This window comes from Heteronotia binoei, chromosome 5 (assembly GCF_032191835.1).
Source record: "Heteronotia binoei isolate CCM8104 ecotype False Entrance Well chromosome 5, APGP_CSIRO_Hbin_v1, whole genome shotgun sequence".
Classification (NCBI taxonomy): Eukaryota; Metazoa; Chordata; class Lepidosauria; order Squamata; family Gekkonidae; genus Heteronotia; species Heteronotia binoei.
In genome coordinates, this window is record NC_083227.1 from 107,544,434 (window position 1) to 107,567,420 (window position 22,987).

Genomic DNA, 22,987 nt, shown 5'->3' on the forward strand with positions numbered 1-22,987 from the left:
TTGAGAATTCTTGGAGAACAGGTGAGATGCCAGAAGATCGGAGGCAAGCAAATGTCCCCATCTTCAAGAAGGGTGAAAAGGAGCCGACCCATCAGCTTGGCATCTCTACCTGGAAAAGTTTTAGAACAAATCATCAAGCAGTCAGTCCTTGATCATTTAGAAAAGATGGCTGTGATTACTAAGATGGGTTTCTCATGTACAACTCATGTCAGACTAACCTGATCTCCTTTTGGGGGGAAGTTACTACCTTGCTGGATCAGGGGAATTCTGTAGACATAGTTTATCTTGATTTCAGTAAGGCTTTTGATAAGGTTCCACATAGTCTTCTTGTTGACAAGTTGGTAAAATGTGGTTTGGATCCTATTGCTGTTAGGTGGATCTGTAACTGGTTGACAGATTGCACCCGAAGAGTGCTGCTTAATGGTTCCTCATCCATTTGGAGAGGAGTGACAAGTGGAGTGCCTCAAGGATCTGTCCTGGGACCTGTTTTGTTCAACATCTTTGTAAATGCTTTGGATGAAGGAATAGAGGGAATGCTTATTAAATTTGCAAATGATACTAAATTAGGAGGGGTCACAGATACAATAGAAGAAAGAATGATATTGACAGGCTGGAAAACTGGGCTAAAACCAATAACATGAATGTTAACAGGGGAAAATGTAAAGTTCTGCATTTAGGTAGGAAAAAAATCCAATGCATGATTATAGGATGGGGGAGACTTGTCTTGGCAGTTTTATGTGCGGAAAGGATCTAGGGGTCTTAGTGGACCATACACTGAACATGAGTCAGCAATGTATTGCGGTGGCTAAAAAAATAAATTCCATTTTGGGCTGTATCAGAAGTATAGGGCCCAGATCATATGAAGTGATGGTATTACTTTACTCTGCTCTAGAGTTAGACCTCATATAGAGTATTGTGTTCAGTTTTGGGCACCACATTTTAAGAAGGATATAGACAAGCTGGAATGTGTCCAGAGGAGGGTAAAAAGATGGTGAGGGGTCTGAAAGCCTACTTTCAGGAGAGCCAGTTTGGTGTAGTGGTTAAGTGTGCGGACTCTTATCTGGGAGAACCGGGTTTGATTCCCCACTCCTCCGCTTGCACCTGCTGGAATGGCCTTGGGTCAGCCATAGCTCTGGCAGAGGTTGTCCTTGAAAGGGCAGCTGCTGTGAGAGCCCTCTCCAGCCCCACCCACCTCACAGGGTGTCTGTTGTGGGGGAGGAAGGTAAAGGAGATTGTGAGCCGCTCTGAGACTCTTCGGAGTGGAGGGCGGGATATAAATCCAATATCTTCTTCTTCTACTTTCTGGCCAAGACTTTCTGGCTCAACATTAGGAAGAACTTCCTGACAGAGTGGTTCCTCAGTAGAACAGGCTTCCTCAGGAGTTGGTGGGTGCTCCTTCCTTGGAGGTTTTTAAGCAGAAGCCAGATGGCCATCTGACAGCAATGCTGATTCTGTGAATTAGACAGATCATGAGTAGGAGGGCAGGAAGGGCTGCATAAGTGCTTAATTATTGTGGTCCTTTCTTACATGGCCATGGAAATGCTGATTGACACTTTGGGATCGGTCAGCAATTTTTCTCCAGGCCAGTTTGGCAAGCATGGAGCAGAGATCACTGGGGATATATGTGGAGGTATTTGTAAAGTTCCTGCATTATGCAGGGGGTTGGACTAGATGATCCTGGAAGTCCCTTCCAACTCTATGATTCTATTCAGGCCTTCCAATGTGCTTATCTGTGTGTGTGTGTGTGTGGGGGGGTGTTACTACTCTGGCCTTGTGGAGGATTCTCACATTCCAAACATTCATTCAGCCAAGCCAGGCATCCCAGTACGAAGTTCTTCATTCCTTACATGTGATGTTTTCCTCAATTTTGATGGGTTAGGACTTAGGAGAGATGGGGGTGAGTTCCACCGCAACTGACACAGCTGTGCAGACAAATGATGACCAGGGTTTGCTAGCTTTTGAGTGGCTATAGTTCTTCAGGCAGAAGGAAGAAATCCAAGGTAACTCAGTTCATAAGTAATCAAGACTGGGTAAGGATCATGGCAGATCAGCCTGCAGTGAGAGAAGTGACAACAAAGAACTTCAAGGAGGCCTGTGGACACCTCTGAAAAGAATTAACTTTACTAAATAGTCAGTCCTGACAGTTGTCCTGCTGTAGGCCGTACATGCTGTGGAAACATTTTTTCACAGTGTATTTAGACTTACTTATATCCTGTCTTGTTTTAATGGAACCTCAAGCTGCACACACAAAGTTCTCAGGCCCTCTCCCCTGCTGAGACCAATAAGACCTAGACTTGCTTAGCTTCAGCAAAGTGGCTTCATGAACCTTTCAGCCATTCCCTGGGTTCATTTTATGAGCATATATGTTCAGGCTACTCACCACGTGGAGCCAGACAGGAAAAACAGCAACAACGCTCTCTGCTAAGGCTGTCACCAGTGTTGTTTATTGTTGTTCAATCGCACAGTTGAGTCCAACTCTTTGCGACTCCATGGACCAAAACATGACAGGCCCTCTTGTCTTCCATCATCCTCTGAAGTCCATTCAAATTCATGTTAGTCACATCAGTAACGCTGTCCAGCCATCTCATCTTTTGCCGTCCCTTTCTTCTTTTGCCTTCTGTCTTTCCCAGCATCAGGGTCTTCTCCAGGGAGTGCTCCCTTCTCATTTGGTGGCCAAAGTATTTGAGCTTCAGCTTCAGCATTCTGACCTTCCAGGGAACAGTCAGGTTTGATTTCCCTTAGGACTGACTGATTAGATCTTCTTGCAGTCCAAGGGATTCTCAAGAGTCTTCTCCAGTACCACAATTTGAAGGCATCTATTCTTCTGTGCTCGGCCTTCCTTATGGTCCAACTCTCACAGCCATACATTACTACTAGGAATACTATCGCTTTGACTATACGAACTATATGGACTTTTGTTTGCAGGGTGGTGTCTCTACTTTTTATATACTGCCTAGGTTTGCCATAGCTGTCCTCCCAAGGAGCAAACGTCTTTGAATTTCATGGCAAATGAAATTTACAACACACAAGTGTTGTAAGCATCCTTATTTCTCATGTGTGCATTTCGTATAATGTGCAACATTTCTAATTGCAATATTACAAATAAGACTCAAAGGTTATTGTACATTATTTCTTTGTCACAGATTTAACCCTATCACTGCCAAGAAGCACACTCAAGCCTTCCTGAGAAAAAGCCACATTTCAGGAATCCAGTAGAACTTTGAGCAGAATCAAAATCATAAATTTGGAATCAAGGACTGCTGACTGTCATATGAATCACCCTGATCTTTATGGTCATCTTCAGAGGACCTTCTATAGGTGCCCTGTCCTCACAAATCAGGTGGGTGGATATTGAAGACAGAATCTTTTTCAACTGTGATGGTCATCTCTCTAGAGTTGTTCACCTAGCACTTTCATTACTGAGTTTTATGTGCCAGGTTAAAATGGGTATATTTGCCTAAGCATTAAGTATGAGAGAAAAGAGGTATATAAATATTTTACATATGTAAATAATTGAGATCCATGATTCTTTTTTATCATCTGCTCTTATTTTCTGTATTACCACCATCCAGTTACAGCTGGGCTCCTGCAGGAGAAATTAACATTAAGATGCTATGCATATATTTCTAGAAGTAACACTTGACTGGCAATTTGTAGTACAGACTGTTGAGGTGGCACCATTTGCCCTTGGAGCAGTGGGTTTATTTAGTAGGCCAGACTTAAATCTCATTTCCAGCTTTACCTATTAAATATTGTGATTTTTCCACTACAGGATTAATTCTGAACTGAACACCTACATTTTTTTGTGCTAGAAATTCTACTAGTACTCAAGAATGCGCTGTAGTTTTAATACCTTACTTTGCAGATACCGTGGAGTGCCAAAAGACAAATAAATGGGTTCTAGATAAAATCAAACTCGAATTCTCCCCAGAAGACTTTGGTCACATTATGAGAAGACAAGAATCACTGGAAAAGACAATTATTCTAGGAACAGTTGAAGGCAGCATGAGAATAGGAAGACCCAACATGAGAAGGATTAACTCAGTCAAGGAAGCCACAGCACTCACTTTGCAAAACACGAGCAAGGCTGTTAACAATAAGACATTTTGGAGGTCATTAATTCATAGGGTTACCATACTGGAAGTGGTTTGACAACACTTAACACACACACACATTTATGGCCCGGACAGTTCTTTCTTCACTCCTCCACTTGCAGCTGCTGGAATGGCCTTGGGTCAGTCATAGTCCTTGTAGGAGTTGTCCTTGAAAAGGCAGCTGCTGTGAGAGCTCTCTCAGTCCCACCTACATCACAGGGTGTCTGTTTTGGGGGGGGGGGAGGTAAAGGAGATTGCGACCGCTCTGAGACTCTGAGATTCAGGGTATAGGGTGGGATATAAATCCAATATCTTCTTCAATATCTTCTCTGTCCCTCCCTTGCCTTTCTCCCCCACAGTGTTTTAGATTATGTACCCAGTGCAGATAATCATGTCACTATAACTAATTAATAAATTTACCAAATGCTGCTCAGGACTGGAGCATCCAATGTAGTACATATCTAACTGTTCAAATATGACGACATCTCATGTTATTTGCCATTTTCTCTTGCAAAGCAGGCACTTGGACCAATTTCAGCACCATGTACAGCTTTTGTCCTGAATATGAACATTTATTATTTTAAAAATCCCACACACTCAACTGATAATGGTTCCTGGAGTAGCTTTGAAATAATCCCCACTAAAATCAGTAGGACTTGTTTACGTAAATAGAGGGTTCCTTCGTGTACAGCTGTTGCTGCAATGTACTAAATAGAATATGGTACATTTTGTTTCTTCTGTCCATTTGCTCAACAAGATACCTTACAAGTGTTGGATCGGATCACAGCATTCTGACCATTTTAAATGTTATACTATATACATAGTTCTAGTATATTAAAAATTGTGCTTTCTACCAGATAGGAACCAGGTGTCTGTTGAATCTTATGAAAAACAGTAGTCCATAACTTGCCCATGGATGCACTATGAATTGACACAAAGGGGCACATTTCAGATTGGTGGGAATGTCATGACACAATTCTAGGGGGGTTTTTTGGGGGGGTGGGCAGGGGGAGGCTATGACTACCCATGTTTGGTTAATGCTCAAGTTTGAACTGGACTGACACATTTAAATTAGATGGATTAGTATCTAGACCTAGCCTGCACAGTCCCAGGGACATCTAAATTGCTAAATTTGGCAAGAATAGTTATCACTGGAATGCCCCTAAAATGTGAGGGCTGAGGGCACGTGCTAGAGTATACTTTCCTATTAATCATTAAATGCTGGATATATCCACCATTAATTTCCTATAAGGTGCTGGCACCTGGGGAGTCGATTTGTTCTGCAGGTGTGACATGCAGGTGAAGTGGAGAGACAAGTTCGGCAGGGGTGCAGAGTCCAGTGGGGCGGCTGCACTAGTGCTGCTCAACTGGCATAAACGGCAGGGGCACGATCTGAATATTCCAAGAGAGGCAGAATCTGCGTATTTCTGTGTGTTGCGGGGAGGAAGATTGCTTCGCTGAGACGGTTGGAGGACTCACCCTCAGCACACACACGCACACACACACCCTCCCCCCAGTGTAGCCGCTGCTGCGTTGCACCCCGCCACGCCTGCCTAGGTGGCAAAAGCGCGGTAGCCCCTTAAGAAAGGCGCGAGCGTTGCGCGGCGCGCGCAAGACTGGCCGCCCGGGCCCAGCTAGATGGTCCAGAACCTGAGAGCGCTTGTTCGCCAGCCGGCTGCCTGGGGAGCATGCGCTGTGTTGGTTGTCGAGGATGGAGAACGTTCCGAGCAGAGGGGGGAAGAGAGGGCTACAGCGAGCGGTGGAAGGAGGAGGAGGGATGCGAGGGGAGGAGGCTGGGAAGGTTGGCTGCCTATTTGAGGGAAAGTAGCAGTTTGTATTCGCTCAGTGTTTGTCACGGCAGAGCTGAGCTCGCCGCGTGAGGGCTGGACAGAGCAGCGGCGGCAGCAGCAGCAGCAACCTGCCTGGCTGTGCAGGGAGCCCGAGCCTCAGTGTCCCCCCTACCCCCCTCCGCTCGCCTTAGCCTCTCGAGAACTGCCCCACTCGTGGCATTTCAGTGCGGGCAGAGGGACTGCCGCTGACTAACTGGCTGACTCGTTTCTCTGGAGTAGCTGCAGGATACCCAGCGACACCGGCCACCTCTCCCCCCCCCTCCCCCCAACCCCGCCGCCGCCGCCGCCGAAGAACCCCTTCCAGGATCTCAGCCCAAGCAGGGGGGGCCTCGACAGCTCAGCGCCACCACCGGGGAGAGAGAGAAAGAGAGCGAGTTGGTGCCGCTGCTGAATTTTTAATGGAAAAATGGCGATCTCGGCTCAGACCTGCGGCGCATCTTGCCTCGTCCCGGCTCTGTGCAGTCAAATAATCCTGTATCTCGTCCTCTCGCCTCCCGCCGCGGATGGCTTCAGCTTTCCCCAGCAGTACACGTAAGTAAGAGCCCCTCACTCTCCCCCCCTCTTCCCGCCGCCTTCCGGGGCAGGCACCCGGCGGCGGCGGCAGCAGGGAAGTGCAGCCTCTGGCTGCCTGGCGGGCGCTTTTCTCGCAACTTGATTCGGGTTGCATCTGGTGGCAAGCGCTTTTTCGCCCTTCCCCGCTCCAGATACCTCCGGCGACGATACTTCGTTAAACCCCGATTTACATGGCTTAGGGCTGCTCGGTCGTCGGCTTTTTTCCCCAGTCGAGGGCTAGGGGAATTAGCTGGCTCAGAGGGTTCTGCCTTGCTCCGGCTCCCGTTCTCCCCAGGATTCAGGCGCAGTGAAGTCTGATCTTAGGAACACAAGACGACGCAGTTTAATCAGCCAAAGGTGCAATCGTGGATCCAGATCCTGCCCAACTCGTGCTCCTTGCCAAAGTAGTGGGATGAAGTTGCAGATGTGTTAATGCCAAATAGCATTCAGGCATACTTTATCGTCTGCTCTTAACATTTGAAAACAGCAAAACATGGACCTTAGAAACCTTTCCATAACTACTGCAATATCTAGGATACTGGGGTGTTTTGGGGGTTTTTTTTGTTTTTTTAAGCCACATGATAAAATATATTAATAACTGGAGTAGTTCACTGGAGAACTCTTTCTATATAAAAAGTTTTAAAATAGGATGAAATAGTAAAGAACACATTTAATTGTGCTACATTATTTATTTCTAGATTTGTGTGGGTGATTTCAGGATAAATGTAAGCAGTAATAACCACCTCAGGAAGTTACTATTTTTAAACTCTTGTTTCTTGTGGCTTTATTGCTGTCTTCATCCTCCTTTCTTCCCCTCTTTTTTTTTTAAAAAAAAATGGTGTAAATACATCATTTGTAAAAGTGGAATAAAGATTGCCTGAAGTTCATATATAGAACAATTTTTAGGTTAAAGAAATTTTGAAATTTTAAATTTCAGCCAAGAGAGAAGCTTTTATGGTTTACAGGTGCACCCACACAATCTTTGCAATGTAGGAATACCTACAGAAATTCTAGGACAAACTATATTACATTAGAAGTTGTAAAGCTACAGGCTATCCAAGGATGTTTTGTTATTATCACCATCATTACCATTGTGATGCTTGATTCCAGTCTACTGAGACAGAAGATTAGAAAGTATTTTATGAGATGGGAAGGTGAAAGGCAATATGCCAGATATCTTTCAGCAGTAAACTGTTTGCTGTTAGGAAGATTCTTGTTAATGGTGCACTAATTCAAAATCTCTTCCCTTAAATCTTCCCAAGGTGTGATAACTGTGAGATGTACAAATCTGGAATAGTTTTGTTATTTCACATGAAGTTTGGCAGTGTGTCTGTTTGACATCTGCTTCTTTAAACGGGGAAATGTCTCGATTACTTGAGTCAATATTAGTAATGTTGACCTTTGCTTCTGGTTGGTATTTTGTTGGAATATATTGGATTCAAGCTCATCATAGGACTTATCCCTTGTGGCATGATAAATGTTCTTAATGGTGTGATTGGACACAAGATTTGAAATGTATATGACCTGCTGAAGGACATACCTGTCACTGAATGCATGCTTGTAAACTCATCTCAGGATGAAATGTGGGGTCTTTTCCCCACAGACCATCTTTTAGTCCTTCTTTGGAAATGTAGTCAATTGTGATGGTATGCAGTGCTTACTGACACCTGCCCCCCCATTTTCTGAATTATTATTATTATTATTATTATTTTACCTGCTACAACACATAGACTCTTTCAGATCTGCAGTGCAACATTGCATCCATCCTTCTAAGCCTCCACATACTATTGACCTCTGAGACTAAGCTATTGGTTGAAGCTGCTGGGCTCTTTTGCTGGCAAACATTCATATGGATCCCACTGGGATATAAAGTTCACAAGGTTTCTACCTGGGGTGAGGTACACAAGAAGCTTATGCATGTTCAATGCTAAATGTTTAGAGTTTGATCTTGCAGTCTTCCTATGTGCATGAGTAATCCCTACTCAAGCAAGCAGTCCTATAGAAGTCCCCAGTCTCTGCATGAATTTCTCAGGCACAAAATTCATAACAATACTTTCAACTTAAAAGGGAAATATTTTATTGCAGTTGTTAATATCTAAATTGCAACTACGATACAGAGAGCATTTGGGCTGGTGTACAGTTTATAAACATCATCATTCTCACAGACAAAAAATAAGACTTGTTACAAGACCTGTTGTACAAATTCCAGTGTAAATCCTACTAAATTAAACTGTTGAAAAACACATTGTTATATGTATTTTTGTATTAGCTCTTGTTTAGTAGTGATAGTAGTGTTACCATGAACATATGAAGCTGCCTTATACTGAATCAGACCATCAAAGTCGGTATTGTCTACTCAGATTGGCGGCTGCTCTCCAGGGTCTCACTCTGAGGTTTTTCACACCTATTTGCCTGGACCCTTTTTAGTTGGAGATCCCAGGGACCTTCTGCTTACCAAGCAGATGCTCTACCACTGAGCCACCATCCCTCCCCACCATGATGGTCCTGATCCTGTATTCTGAAGCTTCAAAAACACTTGTTGAAGTGACTGATTATCAGTAGAGGATTGGTCCAGTAGGAATGATTATGGTATTTTATGTGAGACTGTGGTGATGGAAGATGCCATCATAATATATCATATAACTTGGATGCATACAAATGTATCTCAGCTTATATTGCAGCTGAAAACAAACAGAAGAGAAAACATATCTTGGTTTACCCCTTTTTGCAGTGGCTTTCGTTAATACATACTTTCTGGAAGAAAAAGGAGGCATAACTGGTTATTGGAAGTTGATGTATGACTATTGGCTAATGCCCTTTAACATGTGAGCTATAATGCAACATACTGCTCTCCTGGGCTCAAATCAATGTACAATTTAATACTTAAAAGTAGAAATATTGCAGAAGGAAAACACAATCCTATTTGAATTCCTTTAGAGTGCCAACCTCAATCAAATAACTCATGATTTAGTAAGAAAATTCAGGTTATCTAAGTAGGTCATGAAGAAGAATTTTGAAGAATTTGTTTGTCAGAATTATATTTCTATAACAAAATTAGATTTGCAGAACACTTCCAAATATGAAATATTTTTCCATGCAATGCGTTCTATTGTATGCATGTATTGGCTTATTTATACAGTACCAGTGATGTAGATGATGCCTTACAACTTCTTAGAAAAATATAAATGGTCCCCTGGTCTCAAGAAGATTACAGTCCAGACTGGGCAATGTGGGGAAGAGCAAAGGAAGGGAGAGTAAAGGATAGCACATTGGGGGAATGTGGGGAAAATGCAGTTAGATGTCCTTAAAGCATTACAGTTACCATTGAGGTTTAGGAAATAAATCACAGAGGGGTTTTTAAAGAAATATTTGTGGGATACTCTATTATCTGAAAGCAGCATTAAGTTTGATTGAAAACACTCATGTTTTGACACTATTCTTTCTGAATTGCTTACTTTTCTCCATTTATAGACAAGACACATGCATATACGTGTGTGTGTGATATATGTACATATTTCTTAAGTATATAATTTTGTCTCATAGTTTTAGAACTATTTCCATTACAGCAGGCCCTCTTGCCTGCAGCATGCAGAATGATTACAGTATTTGCAGTTGGGTAGCTGAAACTCAGATACGATTTAAATTGTTCACAGTGGTTTTGCATATCAGTTCCCTCATTTTGTGCCCTGGTAAAACCTCTGGCGTTTCATATTATCTCTCTTTTCCTGGGTAGCATGGTTTTAATCATCTTAAGCTGAGCTAAGGAAGGCTTGGCTCAGCCTGCTGTCTAATGTAGAATTTCTCATTGAGATTTAAAAAAATCAAAATCCCAGATTGGAACAGGCCCATTCTGTCAGGCATGTTGGGTGGTGTCTATTTGATTGACAAGTTGCTTTTTGTGTGTGGGTATGCCTGTGTTCAAAAATGGGATTAAGGGCTTTGCTCTTCAATGCTGATTCCCCCCGCCCCCTTTAAATACTTTTAGGCATTGGCTAACTGATGCTGAACAAAAGCAGTATATTGTGGAGGTATGTCAACAGCCTCTGCATGATACCATGTAGATTTGTTGTACTAAAAGAAGATCTGGTATAACAGTTGGGTGATTTAGGGAAGCTGCTATCCTGTCCTCAAAGTTCTGTGAACCATTTATGGGAAGTGATGTAATGGAAATAGGATAAAGGCCACTTCATCGGATGCAACAAGTATAAATTGATACCAGCATCAGAACTTTTAAACAAAGCAAACTTATGCCTTGTTTTGTAGAACAGAAAGGTTATTTATCTTTTAAGTTGAAATAAATTGTATACTTTTCTTAAGGCTAGGGAGCTGTCTGGCAATCCTATTGTCTGGCAATGTGGTTTGTTTGCTGCATTGGTTCAGTTCCTAGCTCAGTCACAAATATCCATTCCTCTGAGTGGCAGGGTAGTTATCATTACCAAAAAAAAAAAAAATCAGCAATGGTTTCAGGCACCCAAATTCAAAATTGGAAGGAGTTTGTTATCAGCTATGCTATGTCCTTACTGCGGTGACTATAGAAAAACAAAGTCTAGAGTAATCTTTAAATATTAGTTCTTGTTTGTAATCCTTTGTGTTTTCATTCTTCTCAATGTATTATTTGTTATATCCATACTTTCTTTTGTGTTTGTGCAGACTGCCTGCAATCAGAGTGTAGGGAAATGGAATGACTAACATCAGTGTTCTTTCTAAGCTGTGGAGCCTTGTGAGCAAAAATTCTACTTTGTGAGCTACTGGCATTAAAGTTGGAGGTACTGCATAAATTAGTTTGCTCTAGGGCCATTTTTCCTGAGCTAAGACAAAAATGTGTGAGCTGGAGGCTAAAAAATTGTGAGCTAGCTCACACTAACTCAACTTAGAGGGAACACTGGCTGACACCACATTTGGGAATGCTCTGAAGAGTTAGAACAATATGAGCGGGACATTCATACCTGACTGTCTGATACAGAGTATGTGCTTGCCTGATGTACTGACCTCTGTTTGGGAAGACTGTGCATTTAATAAAGCCATGTCCTTCCTGCAGCACTTTGAGACTCTTACCAGTATTATCTGTGAGAATCTTGGCTCTGCCTCAAGGATCATTTTGTGGAAACCTGAAAGGTTGTAAACTCTTATCGACAGAAGATGGTCCACTAAAAGCTATCATCATATCTACTTGTTGAGAAGCTTGGCAGTTATGGGTTGAAACACAGAAAAGGTAGACAGTAAAAACACCTTGCAGTATTTCAGCATTTCATTAAATCTCCTCTTGCTTGTTCCAATTTTATTCTCGATATGTCTCCTCATTCAGAAAATGAAATCAATACAGAAGTAACATTGATCAGCATACCAATGTATATTTTGTTTCTAATAAAGTGCAACTAGCAAAAGATATCTGAACAGTCTAGGTTTTGTTCATTTTAATTTTCTCACATAGCTGTTCTCATAATACAACACTAACCTCAGTTCTGGCCGATGACACTTAAAAGGCAATTTCTTCCATGGCATTCAGCATCTATCAAAATGGCTTACCAAGGGCAAGGTGACTGAATGTATAAGGTTTTATCTTTTCCATCTCCAATGAGTTAGACTTGTATCTCCATACACTAGCGTCTGTCAAACACTTTAAAATGGAACTCACTTCTAAATTTGAGATTTTAGGGCATCTTAAAGCATAATTCTGACAAGACAGAGGTGCTACTGGTGGGTGGAAGGAAGGGATGCCAGGTCTTCTTCTATGGCCGGACACCTCCTGGGTATCTCCTCCATTGCCAGCTGTGCCAAAATGCCAGTGGGTAGGAAATGGGGTGGGCACAACTGATGCTCTAAGATTTGGTTTAACCATAGGGTTTTTGGCAAATCCTAAAGCATTACATCGGCATACTGGTCCTCCAAATCTTTGCGAGAGTCCCTAGCAGAAAGACTGATCTACATATTGAAGTGTCTCCTTTCTTGCAGGGGTTGCACCCCCCCCCCTCCAAAGGAGCAGTCACAATGTGGGAGAACCTGAGCCTTTGGTTGGATAATTAGATGCAGCAGTGGCCAGGTGTGCCTTTCACCAATTTCGGCTGCTGAAAACTCTGTTGTTTTAAATAATAAAGTTTCTGGCAATTCCTAGAGACATCCAACACCATGTCTAGGTTTTCTCTGGAAGTGACATCTCAGACACAATGCTGCACTCCCCATGTCTCTGCCACTGAAGCTCCTGTTGGTTGCCAGACATGGCCTGGCAACCCTAAGGGGAGGGCAGTGGTGTCACATTCAAGTCTTCCCTTGGGAGTGATTTTAAAACATTAGCAATGTTTCCTGTCCTCATTTTTCTCCTGCTGCTCACTAGAGTGAGAGCAGGCAATAGTGGGTGGGATGGGGAAACCCCATCCCTCATCAGGCACCTGGCAACATTCACAGTGGTGCCCTGGTGATGTCTAGATTAGATTGTTGCAATGTGCTCTATGTGGGGCTGCCTTTGGAGAGTGTCCAGAAACTAGTTGTTACACAGTACTGTGGCAAGAATGTTTAATGGAGTGGGTTGCAGAGACTATGGCTGATTTCACACTTACCTTTTACTGGCGCGACCACCCTCCTCACGCCGGCGGATCTGCAGGGATTTCGCACCAGAAGCGCCGGCGCAGCCAAAAGAGCCGGCAACTTCCGTCGCGGAGCCAGCTCAAACGTTTTCCTGCTTCTTGGCGGTTTCCGTTTGAGCTGGCTCCGCGACGGAAGTTGCCGGCTCTTTTGGCTGCGCCGGCGCTTCTGGTGCGAAATCCCTGCAGATCCGCCGGCGTGAGGAGGGTGGTCGCGCCAGTAAAAGGTAAGTGCGAAAACGCGCTATGTCGCTCTAGACTTGTTCCAGTTACACTGTATTTACATTTGTTTCTGGACCTGATTCAAGTTGCTGAGATCAACCTTAAAGCTCTATATTGCTTGGGAGCAGCAAACCTTCACAACTGCTTGCTTCTATATGAATCTATCCAACCATTAGTCATGTTCTGACCATTTTTGATAATGATAACTAGTATGCTTCACAGAGGTAAGAACATCTGTAACTAGGAATTGAACCAAGTCAGCAAAAAGCCACAGTTTGGCTGGATTAAATGGGCAGTTTGTGGTCGTGGCCTCTTGGCTTTAAAAAAGCTGGCACAGTTTGAGGTGCCGTGCAGTGAGCAGATGGCGTATGCCTGGCCAGCAAAAGAGGCATGGGCTGTGCATGACACAGAAGAGCAGCCACACTGCTCATGTGCATAGAAGGCGCCATTCCATGGTGTGGCCTGGCCAATCAGACAGCCCATTCAGACAGGCCATGCAAGCACTTCAGCAGTTTGCCACCAGAAAGTTCCTAGTGGCTTTTTGAAGCAGAGTCAAGCCATCAGAAGACAAGGTAGGTGGGCTTGCGGCTCAGATGTGTGCTGTGTGAACATGCCTTTTTAATCTGGATTTGGGTGGGTGGGATGGCTGTGTTGGGCCAAAATGCCCATCTGAACGCAGCCTTCCAGTGCCAGATGATAGGATTAACTAACCAAATTTCACATTTGCAGATAACAGTAGAAACCATTTTCTCCCTCATACTATTCCATTCATCAGATTAGTTTTGCCTAAATTTTAGGAAGCTGTTAGAGCTGTTATTCTGGAAGGCTTTTGAGGTAATAGGCTGATTTGGGATTAAATTTGTGTCACTGTCTTTTATATGACATCTTCTGCTGTATATTCTGTGGTTGGGACATTATACCCACCTTAATAGAGTTTGGATTAAATGAGGAAATGTGTGTCTTTTGCCCTTAAAGCAACCTTGTAAGATGTGTCAGTATTTTAGATCACTTAGTGCAGTGCTTTTCAGACTTTTTGTCAGAACCTTAAAGTGGGTCACTGCAGCTCTCTAGTAGATTGGTTATGAGGCCAAGAGGGAAAAGGAGAAACCAGGTGAGCTGCAAAGAGATAGCTCTGGGTGGCTTGATTGCAACTTTGGGTTTGGCTCTGCATAATGTGTCAAATGGTCATGAAATAAACCCTGTAGTGCCACATCATGTAATGCTATATATTAATTAGAACAGAATGTGAAAAATAAAAGGGAAATTGTTCAGTTTCCCCTGATGTGGCATTCCAGCATTTTATCTTGGGACAGGGAAAAGTAATGTGGAATTGTTTTTCAAGTGAGTCCCAAGCACTTATAGTAAGTCAGATTCCACATGGCAATGATTCTCCATTTTGCTTTCATCACCATGGGAAATGCAAAGGTCAGTCACATTGGTATGTTTTCACCCAATTTGGATCCTCGTGGCAGCAAACACTTGAAAACTTTAAGAATTGATTAATTACATATGGATACACACACACCTAGCCAAGTTGGCCAAAACTCTGGGTACTTAAAAATTTAGTGACTAGAGTTGTAAACAGAAAAGACAGATCTTTCTACAAACCTGAAAAGTACATTTGGGGATTTAAAAAACCCAAAAATGATAAAGGAAACACCTGTAGCTTTAAGCAACAGATTCCCTCAGTGGCTGTTGCTAGACAACCACAGTATTCCAAGCTTGGTTCTCTCAGTAGAAGGCAAGGGGAGGTGGGAGGGCCTGCATTGTGCAGGGGTTGGACTAGATGACCCTGAAGGTACTTTCCAACTCTATGTTTTATTATTCCAAAAGCCAAATAAATAATAAATATAGCTGAAGATGAAAAGGCAAATAAAAAGTGGGTTGGTGAATGGCTGAGGAGAGAATGAGGTAGGTTTGGGGAAAGGATATGGGGGTTACCAGGAGGAGGGAATAGGATTGCCAGGTCTGTGTTGGAAAATACCTGGAGACTTTGGGGGTGGATCTGGGAAAGACCAGGTTTGAGGAGGGGAGGGGCCTCAGCATGGTGCAATATCATAGAGTCCACCCTTCAAAGCAGCTGTTTTCTCCAGGGGAGCTGATCTCTGCCAGCTGGGCTTGGCCCAGTGGCTGGTACCATGCTACTGGGGTAAAGTTTTCTTAGGTAGGGGCTGCCAGGAGGTGGAGGGAGAGGGACAACTTAAAACAGAGGGGCAGATAAATGTAGGTTGGCAACTGTAAGGAGAAGGATCTCTGTAGTTGGAAGATCTGTTGTGATTCAGGTAATCCCTGCAATGGTCACCTCCAAGGTAGACTACTGTAACTCGCTTTCCATTGGCCTGCTTTTCAGACTGACCCAGAAGCTTCAGTTCATCCAGAATGTGGTGGTGTGAGTCCTGATGGGAATGACATGGGCAGCACATATACAACCTGTGTTGCACCAGCTACAGTGGTTTCCAGTGGAGTAATGAGTCAAATTCAAGCTTTTAAGACCTTAAGTGGTCAGGGATCAATGTATCTGTGGGACTGTCTCCTCTGGTATTCCCTGGGAAAGTATTGTGTTCTATAGAAAGCAATTTACTGCTGATCCCTGTCCCAAAGATGGCCAGCTGTCCTCAACCAGGGCCATCCTGGACACAACCTGGTGGAACTCTCTGCCAAACACCATCAGGGTCCTGCGGGATCTTATGCAGTTCTGCAGAGCCTGTAAGGTGATGTTCTGCCAGGCTTTTGACTGAGGACAGCACCCTCTTTTTCTCTCCAGGCTGCTCTGTTCGTTCATTCTGCCCCCCCCCCCGCCCCCCCGCATGAGGTGACTGCAGTCTGGATTAGAAAACTGAAAGGAATTTTTTCATCTTACTTTCTTAGAATTCTGTATTAGTATTTTATGATTTTGATGTTTTGATGAAAAGATGTACATCACCAGAGCCCTACAGTAGCAGGGATGGGGCAATCCATAAATTTAAACAAACAAATAAATCTCCATGTTGGCAACCTGAGAACATATGAACATATGAAGCTGCCTTATACTGAATCAGACCCTCGGTTCATCAAAGTCAGTATTGTCTACTCAGATTGGCAGCAGCTCTCCAAGGTCTCAAGTTGAGGTTTTTCATGCCAACTTGCCTGGATCCTTTTTATGGAGATGCCAGGGATTGAACCTGGGACTTTCTGCTTGTTCTACCACTGAGCCATCATCCCTCCCCAGGAGGGGAGGAGAGGAGGAAAAGGAGAGAGGCTATGGGGTTTTCAGGGAAAGAGAAATAGTGGGGGAGGGGAACTCATCTCACCTCAGATGATGGTGTAATATCCATTGTGGGGGGTTTTGTTTTGTTTTTAGACCTAGAAAACTGTTATGTTTAAGAGACACTGGATGATAATGTATTATACATCATGCATTCACTTACCTGCGTGTTGTCTATCCTTAATTGTTGATAGCACTACATGACAGCTCCATGTGCTAGAAAACACTACAGTACATTTAATGAAAGTAACAAGGTTTTAGTAATCTGAGCCTTCTCATTCTCTCTGTCTGCTGCAAGACGTTTGATAAGAGCAAGGGGAATGGAGAAGGATAAACTTCAATCACAATGGATGGTGTTTGCAGAGAAATAAGATGCAGAGCAGTGTTTACTTGAGCTTCAGAGCAAAAATCTAAAGTTAAAAAAATATATTCAGGTAGTTTTAAGTGTTTTAGGCAATTTATGGCCCATCAAGCTGAACAGGGCCCACTTTCAATTAGTGCTATGCTGGCCATAGGCTTGGAAGTGCAGCTAGGTAGGAGCCCACATCAGGAGAGAATTCTTATGCCAAGTATAATATTTCAGCTGCTTTTAAACTATTTATGTTCATTAAGAAAAAGAAGAGATTGGATTTATATCCTGCCCTTCACTAGGAGCCTCTAGAGTGGCTTACAGTCTCCTTTCCCTTTCTCTCCCCACAACAGCTACCCTCTGAGGTAGGTAGATGGGGCTGAGAGAGCTCTTTCCAGAACTTCTCTTGAGAGAACAGCTCTTTCAAGTACTGTGACTGACCCAAGGTAACTCAGCAGGTGCATGTGAAGAAGTGGGCTATCAAACCTGGTTCTCCCAGAGTAGAGTCCACGCATTTAACCACTGCTACAGATTCAGTTGCAGGATTATTGTACCAAATGTTGGTTTGTGAAATGATAGTGCTGCATGAGCCACATGTCCCCTTTAAGGGGAATTTAGCAAAAACACACAAGTGTATGTCATAGGATGGGGTGTGAATCATATGGCCCATGGGGTGGAACTGGCCAACCCAGGGCTTTAATCTGGCGTGTGGTGCTTTTCTCTCCCTCTCCCCACCCTGCCTCTACCTGCCCTTGCCCTTCCAAGCTGCTTGTGAGTGCAGAGAGCAGAGGGTAGGACTGCTGAACTTCTCTCGTCTTCACTGGTTTCTCCTGTGCTCAAGTGAGTCTGCTAGAGTTTGCTGAATTTTGCTGGTTAAGGGCGGGGGACTTGATTGCAAACATTGCGCTTCCCAGTGGAGGCTTTTCTCTTGCACTGATTGAACTCAAGGCAGGAGTCTAGTGGGTCTGCTAGAGTTCTGGTTTATAAATAATCCCTGTCTCTCCATTCTTCTTGGGAAGTGTTTGTTTAAATTAGCATTATATTTTTTGCCTGGGCTATCCAGGTCACAGCTCAGCTGAAGAACCTCTGCTTGGCAAGCAGAGAGTGCCAAATTCTATAGCTGGCACCTCCAATTAAAAGGACAAGGCTGTGGCTTATTATTAGAAAGAATTCAACATGAGTCCCTAGAGAGCCACAGCCATTGAGTAGACCTGGGATGGGAGGAAGTTTGCAATGCACAGCCATTTCATGTTTTCCCATGGGTCTTAGGCTGGCTAAGAGAATAGGCTGGGGAAAGGGTTTGCTCCCCATTCTAGGCAGTACAGGGGCATCACTCCAGAGCTGCACTGCATCTTTAATTGTGTTTGTCCATGTCCCTTTCCCTCTGCTACCTGGCATTACATTTTATGATAAACATGGTGTGGCCTGATAAAGGCCCATTTAAGTAAGATCCAGCTCTTATAACAAATTAGTTTGACATCCCTGCTTTGCCCTGGAAGAGGCAATATGTAGACTGGCTAAGTCAGCACTTACCCAATGAGATAAGTGAGGATCTGCAAGAAACTTGTGGGAGTGATTATCCCATCCTCCCAGCTTTGCCTCCTCCCCTCTCCTGTTTCTCACTCTTCTTCCTTCCTGCCACTTGTTCTCTTGCTTCCTCTATCCTTCATGCCTGTCACTTCCGCTCTCTCTGCCTTCCATCAGTCACTTCCTCTCTTTCTCTGCCATCCACCTACCTAGGGTTGCCAAGTCCAATTCAAGAAATATCTGGGGGCTTTGGGGGTGAAGCCAGGAGCAAGGGTGTGAAAAGCATAATTGAACTCCAAGGGAGTTCTGGCCATCACTTTTAAAAGGACTGCACACCTTTTTAAATGCCTTCCTTCCATAGGAAATAATGAAGGATAGGGGCACCTTCTTTTGGGGCTCATAGAACTGGGCCCCCTGGTCCAATTCAGGTGTGACTGCAATTCCCAAATTCCACTTTCAGAGTGAATTCTTCCTCAGGCAGCTCAGTAAGGGATACAGTATTTCAATTGGCCCTTTCATGAGAAGCCAAGGACAAATAGAAGTGTGGAGCCATGCTAGATCCATTGGAGATACAGAACAGTGCCAATTGAAATACCAATTGATGAGCTGCCTGAGGAAGGATTCACTCTGAAAATGGACAGAAGCAGCAGTCCAGTTGCAGCCACACCAGTCTGGGAATTGCAGTCACACCAATTTTCTCCAGAGGAACTGTATCTGTCTTTCTGTCTTATTTCATTCTGTCTACCTTCCTTCCTTTCATTTTTCTTTCTTGCACTCCTTTCTCACCATTTTTCCCTACTGTTCTTTCTCTCATTCATTCATTCATTCATTCATTCATTCATTCATTCATTCATTCATTCATTCATTCTCTCTCTCTCTCTCTCTTTCATTCTGTTTGTCTATTTTCCTTCCTTCCTGTCACCTACACATTCATCCCCCCCAATATTTTTCTAGGGTCCACTGTATTTCTTCCTACAACAGGCTTTACTGCTAGTCCATTTCATAAAGCTACAGCTGCTCCTTTTATCATTTTCAGAATTTTAAACCAGCATTTCTCTCTCTCTCTCTCCTTCTCACACACACACACACACTCTGCTGCAAACCTGAGCCCTTTTCAGGTTTATAGAAAGATCTGTCTTTGCATTCACAAACCCCAGTCTCCAGATTTAAGTAGCCAAAGATGTAGCCAACTTCACAATTAGAATATAAGATATCTACAGATAAATACCATATAATATATGACTACTTCCTTTAGCATTTGACAATTTATTTGTACTTTTAAGGCTGTAAAAACTCCATGAAATCTCAGTCCATGCCACTAGTATTTGTGTGACTTTTAGGGTTTCTAGCTTTCATATTGCCTTCATGGTTGATTTTCAGGTCTGTACTAGATTAATATTCTGCCTTTCTTCCATGGAATTCAAGGAGACATAGATAGAGTGGGGGCATGCTATCCAGGCACTGGCCAGACCCAGATATGCTTAGTGTTAGCAAGATTACTGTGTTATGTGCCTTCAGAACATACCCTGGAAACTTTTGACTTTCATAGTAAATACTGAGTATATGGAAAATACAAATACAACTTATTGGTGCTTTGGTAAAGAGAAAAATCCAGGCTGCTGCAGTACATTCTGCCAATCAAGAGTGTGCACATTCCATCACTGGAATACTAATAGTGAAATTCTCAGAACCAGGGCTTCCCCCCCCTCCAATATGTTTTATTTATTTTAACCAGCATTATAACTATTGCCATAAGAATAGCAGTAATCCTTCAAGAGTACAGAAATACAAAAATATAATAAGGTGAACTAAACAAAAAAACAACAACTGAGAGTACTTGCAGAATTTACAATTGCTGAGTCCTTTCCGAACAAATTTAAACTTCTATAAGTGTCAGTAAACATCATCAGTGAATATAGGAATTCCTATGCTAAAGAGAATATAAATCCAAAGTAATATAATAACATTTATATACTTACAACTTTGTTGAGGTACTATAACTCTATCCTTATCCAACATAATATCTAGTATTTCTTGGTCTATCTACAAAATACATACTTGAAAGTTTAGTTCAGGAGTGTCAAACATGTGGTTCAGGGGCCAAATCAGGCCCCCAGAGGGCTCCTATGAGGCCCTCAAGCAACTGGCTGTCATCTGTTTCCTTCTCCCTATATCTTGCTTCCTTTTGCATAGCAGTTTGTTTCACAAGGCTTGCTCAATTGCACAGGAGTTACAGAGCAAAACCTCTATTTTCTCCATTAGCTGAGGCTCCTCCCTTGGGAAGGAAAAAGGGGGAGGCAGATCTTGCCTTTCCAGGCTCTCTCAATTGCACAGCAGAGCTACTGAGCCAAGCCTGTCTTCCTTCTATTGGCTGAGGCTCCTCCCCCCAAGTCTCTTGGGGAAGGAAGGAAAGAGCCACAGCTTCCTTTGCCCAGTTCCCTGGATCCCATGGAAGAAATACAAAGAAAGCACTTTTAAGACCAACAAGTGTTAATGTTTTAATTTTTTTTAAAAAAAATATTTAATTGTGTTTGTCTGTGTGCTTTATAAAGTTTATATCTCTGCTACCTAATCTTAAATAGGTATACACATGGCCCAGACCAACCTGACATGACCCGGCCCAACAAGGTCTCATTTATGTTAGATCTGGACCTCATAACAAATGAGTTCGACACTCCTGGTTTAGTTAGTATTTAAGCATAACAAAAACTACAATATTAACTGTTACCAAATCAGATAACTTATGATCTATATTTACCAGAGTTGCATATCTGTTACCATTTTAGGAATTTCATTTTGATTTTGCAGATATTCAAGTATCGGGTTCCATATTGTGAAAAAATCAATGTACTCAAGTTGTGGTTGAGATTGGGTTTTGATGTTGTCTGTAAGTTTAGCCATTACGTATAAGTGCCATAACTTTGAGTGCCATAAGTTTATATCTGCTGGTTTTTCTGACTTCCATCTTTGTGCTATTGATAATTTTGCTGCATGTAATAAAAATGCAATCCTTTTGTTTATCTGGGGGTGGGGGGTAAGGAACACACAGAAACACAGTTTCGGCTGGCTTGGTGTCAAGAGTGTGGCTTAATATGCAAATGAGTTCTTGCCTAATATGCAAATGAGTCCATGCTGGGCTTTTTCTACCCAAAAAGCACCTGCTTGGAACACTCCTCTGGGAGAAAGCCTGACTGAATAGACTTGAGTAGGTTTTTGAGTAGCTCTGCTAGGGATAGCACTGTTATTCCCTTAAATCTTGTTTTCTAGAAGGTGAGAACTTGCACACAGATACTTACAAGTGGAGCATGTATGGGGGAAAGAGATTTTTTGTTTTGCAGTTGCACAGCTGAGTCCGACTCTTTGTGACCCCATGGACCAAGTCACACCAGGCCCTCCTATCTTCCACCATCCTCTGAAGTCCACGTTCCAATGCAGTATTATTCTTTGCAGCGCTGGACTTTCCTTTCACCATCAGACACATCCATAGCTGAGCATCCTTTAGACTTTTGCCCAGCCACTTCATTCTTTCTGTGGTTACTTGGACTTGCCCTCCACTCCTCCCCAGTAGCGTATTGGACACCTTTCGACCTGAGGGGCTCATCTTCCAGCACATCTTTTAGTCTTTTGTTATTGTCCATGGGGTTTTCTTGGCAAGGATACTGGAGTGGGTTGCCATTTCCTTTTCCAGTGGATCGTGTTTTGTCTGAGTTCTCCACTGTGGCCTGTCTGTCCTGGATGGCTCTCCACGATATAGCCCACAACCTCATCAAACTACACAAGCCCCCTCGCTGCGTCAAGGCAGCAATCCATGAGGGATTGCAAGCTACTTATTCTAAACTGGATGGAAGGGAGTCCAAAAATGAATCTTCAAGCTGAGAACACATTGTATGCATAAATGTAAAGAATCTGCATTGGTATACCATTTCAGCATAGCTATGTGAAGCAAAATTACAGTTGCCAAACTATGGGGTTACTGGAAATTTCCTGGGATTACAATTGATCTCCTGGCAGCAGAGATCAGTTCACCTGGAGAAAATGGTCTCTTTGGAAAATGGAATCTATGGCATTGTACCTTGCTGAGGTCCCTCCTCAGGCTCCCCCCCAAATCTCCAGTTATTTTCCAACCTAGAGCTGGCTAAAGAAAATCCCTAGAGTCACAACTAACCTGAGAAGAAAATTCTTCCATTATCCATATGTATCATTGCTGTAGAACCCATTCCTTATTATGTATCTCTGCCATCAAGAATTTTACTTGGTATATTAGTGTCTTCCCATCTAATATATCATTTTCAGCACTCCAGCTTCCCACATAAAACAAATCCTTCCTATATACCGAATGAAGAAATCAAGACAGTGTCTGCATTCAAATAAATGAAATGGTTTCCCTTACTATGGGTTTCTCTTAGCATATTCTTAAATTGCGTCCAAGAACTTCTGTCAATAACAGGGAACTTTGAAAGCTGTCAGATTTCTGTCCTGTGGGCATTATATAAAGTCAGAACAATTGTATGAAAAAAATAGAATGATAGTTTTCCATTGCCTTCTTTCATCATAGTTAGATATCTTTGGGT

The 22,987-nt window shown here is 43.0% G+C and overlaps 1 protein-coding gene across 1 annotated transcript in view; it reads left to right on the forward strand.

Moving 5' to 3' along the window:
* The first annotated feature begins 6,268 nt into the window (after nucleotides 1-6,268).
* The window catches only part of CACNA2D2 (calcium voltage-gated channel auxiliary subunit alpha2delta 2), a 1,052,991-nt gene continuing 1,036,272 nt past the window's right edge, over nucleotides 6,269-22,987 (forward strand). Inside the window, exon 1 of the mRNA XM_060240024.1 lies at nucleotides 6,269-6,475. Within this exon, the coding sequence (XP_060096007.1) occupies nucleotides 6,351-6,475 (125 nt within the window). The 5' untranslated portion in view covers nucleotides 6,269-6,350. The remainder of the gene's footprint in view (nucleotides 6,476-22,987) is intronic.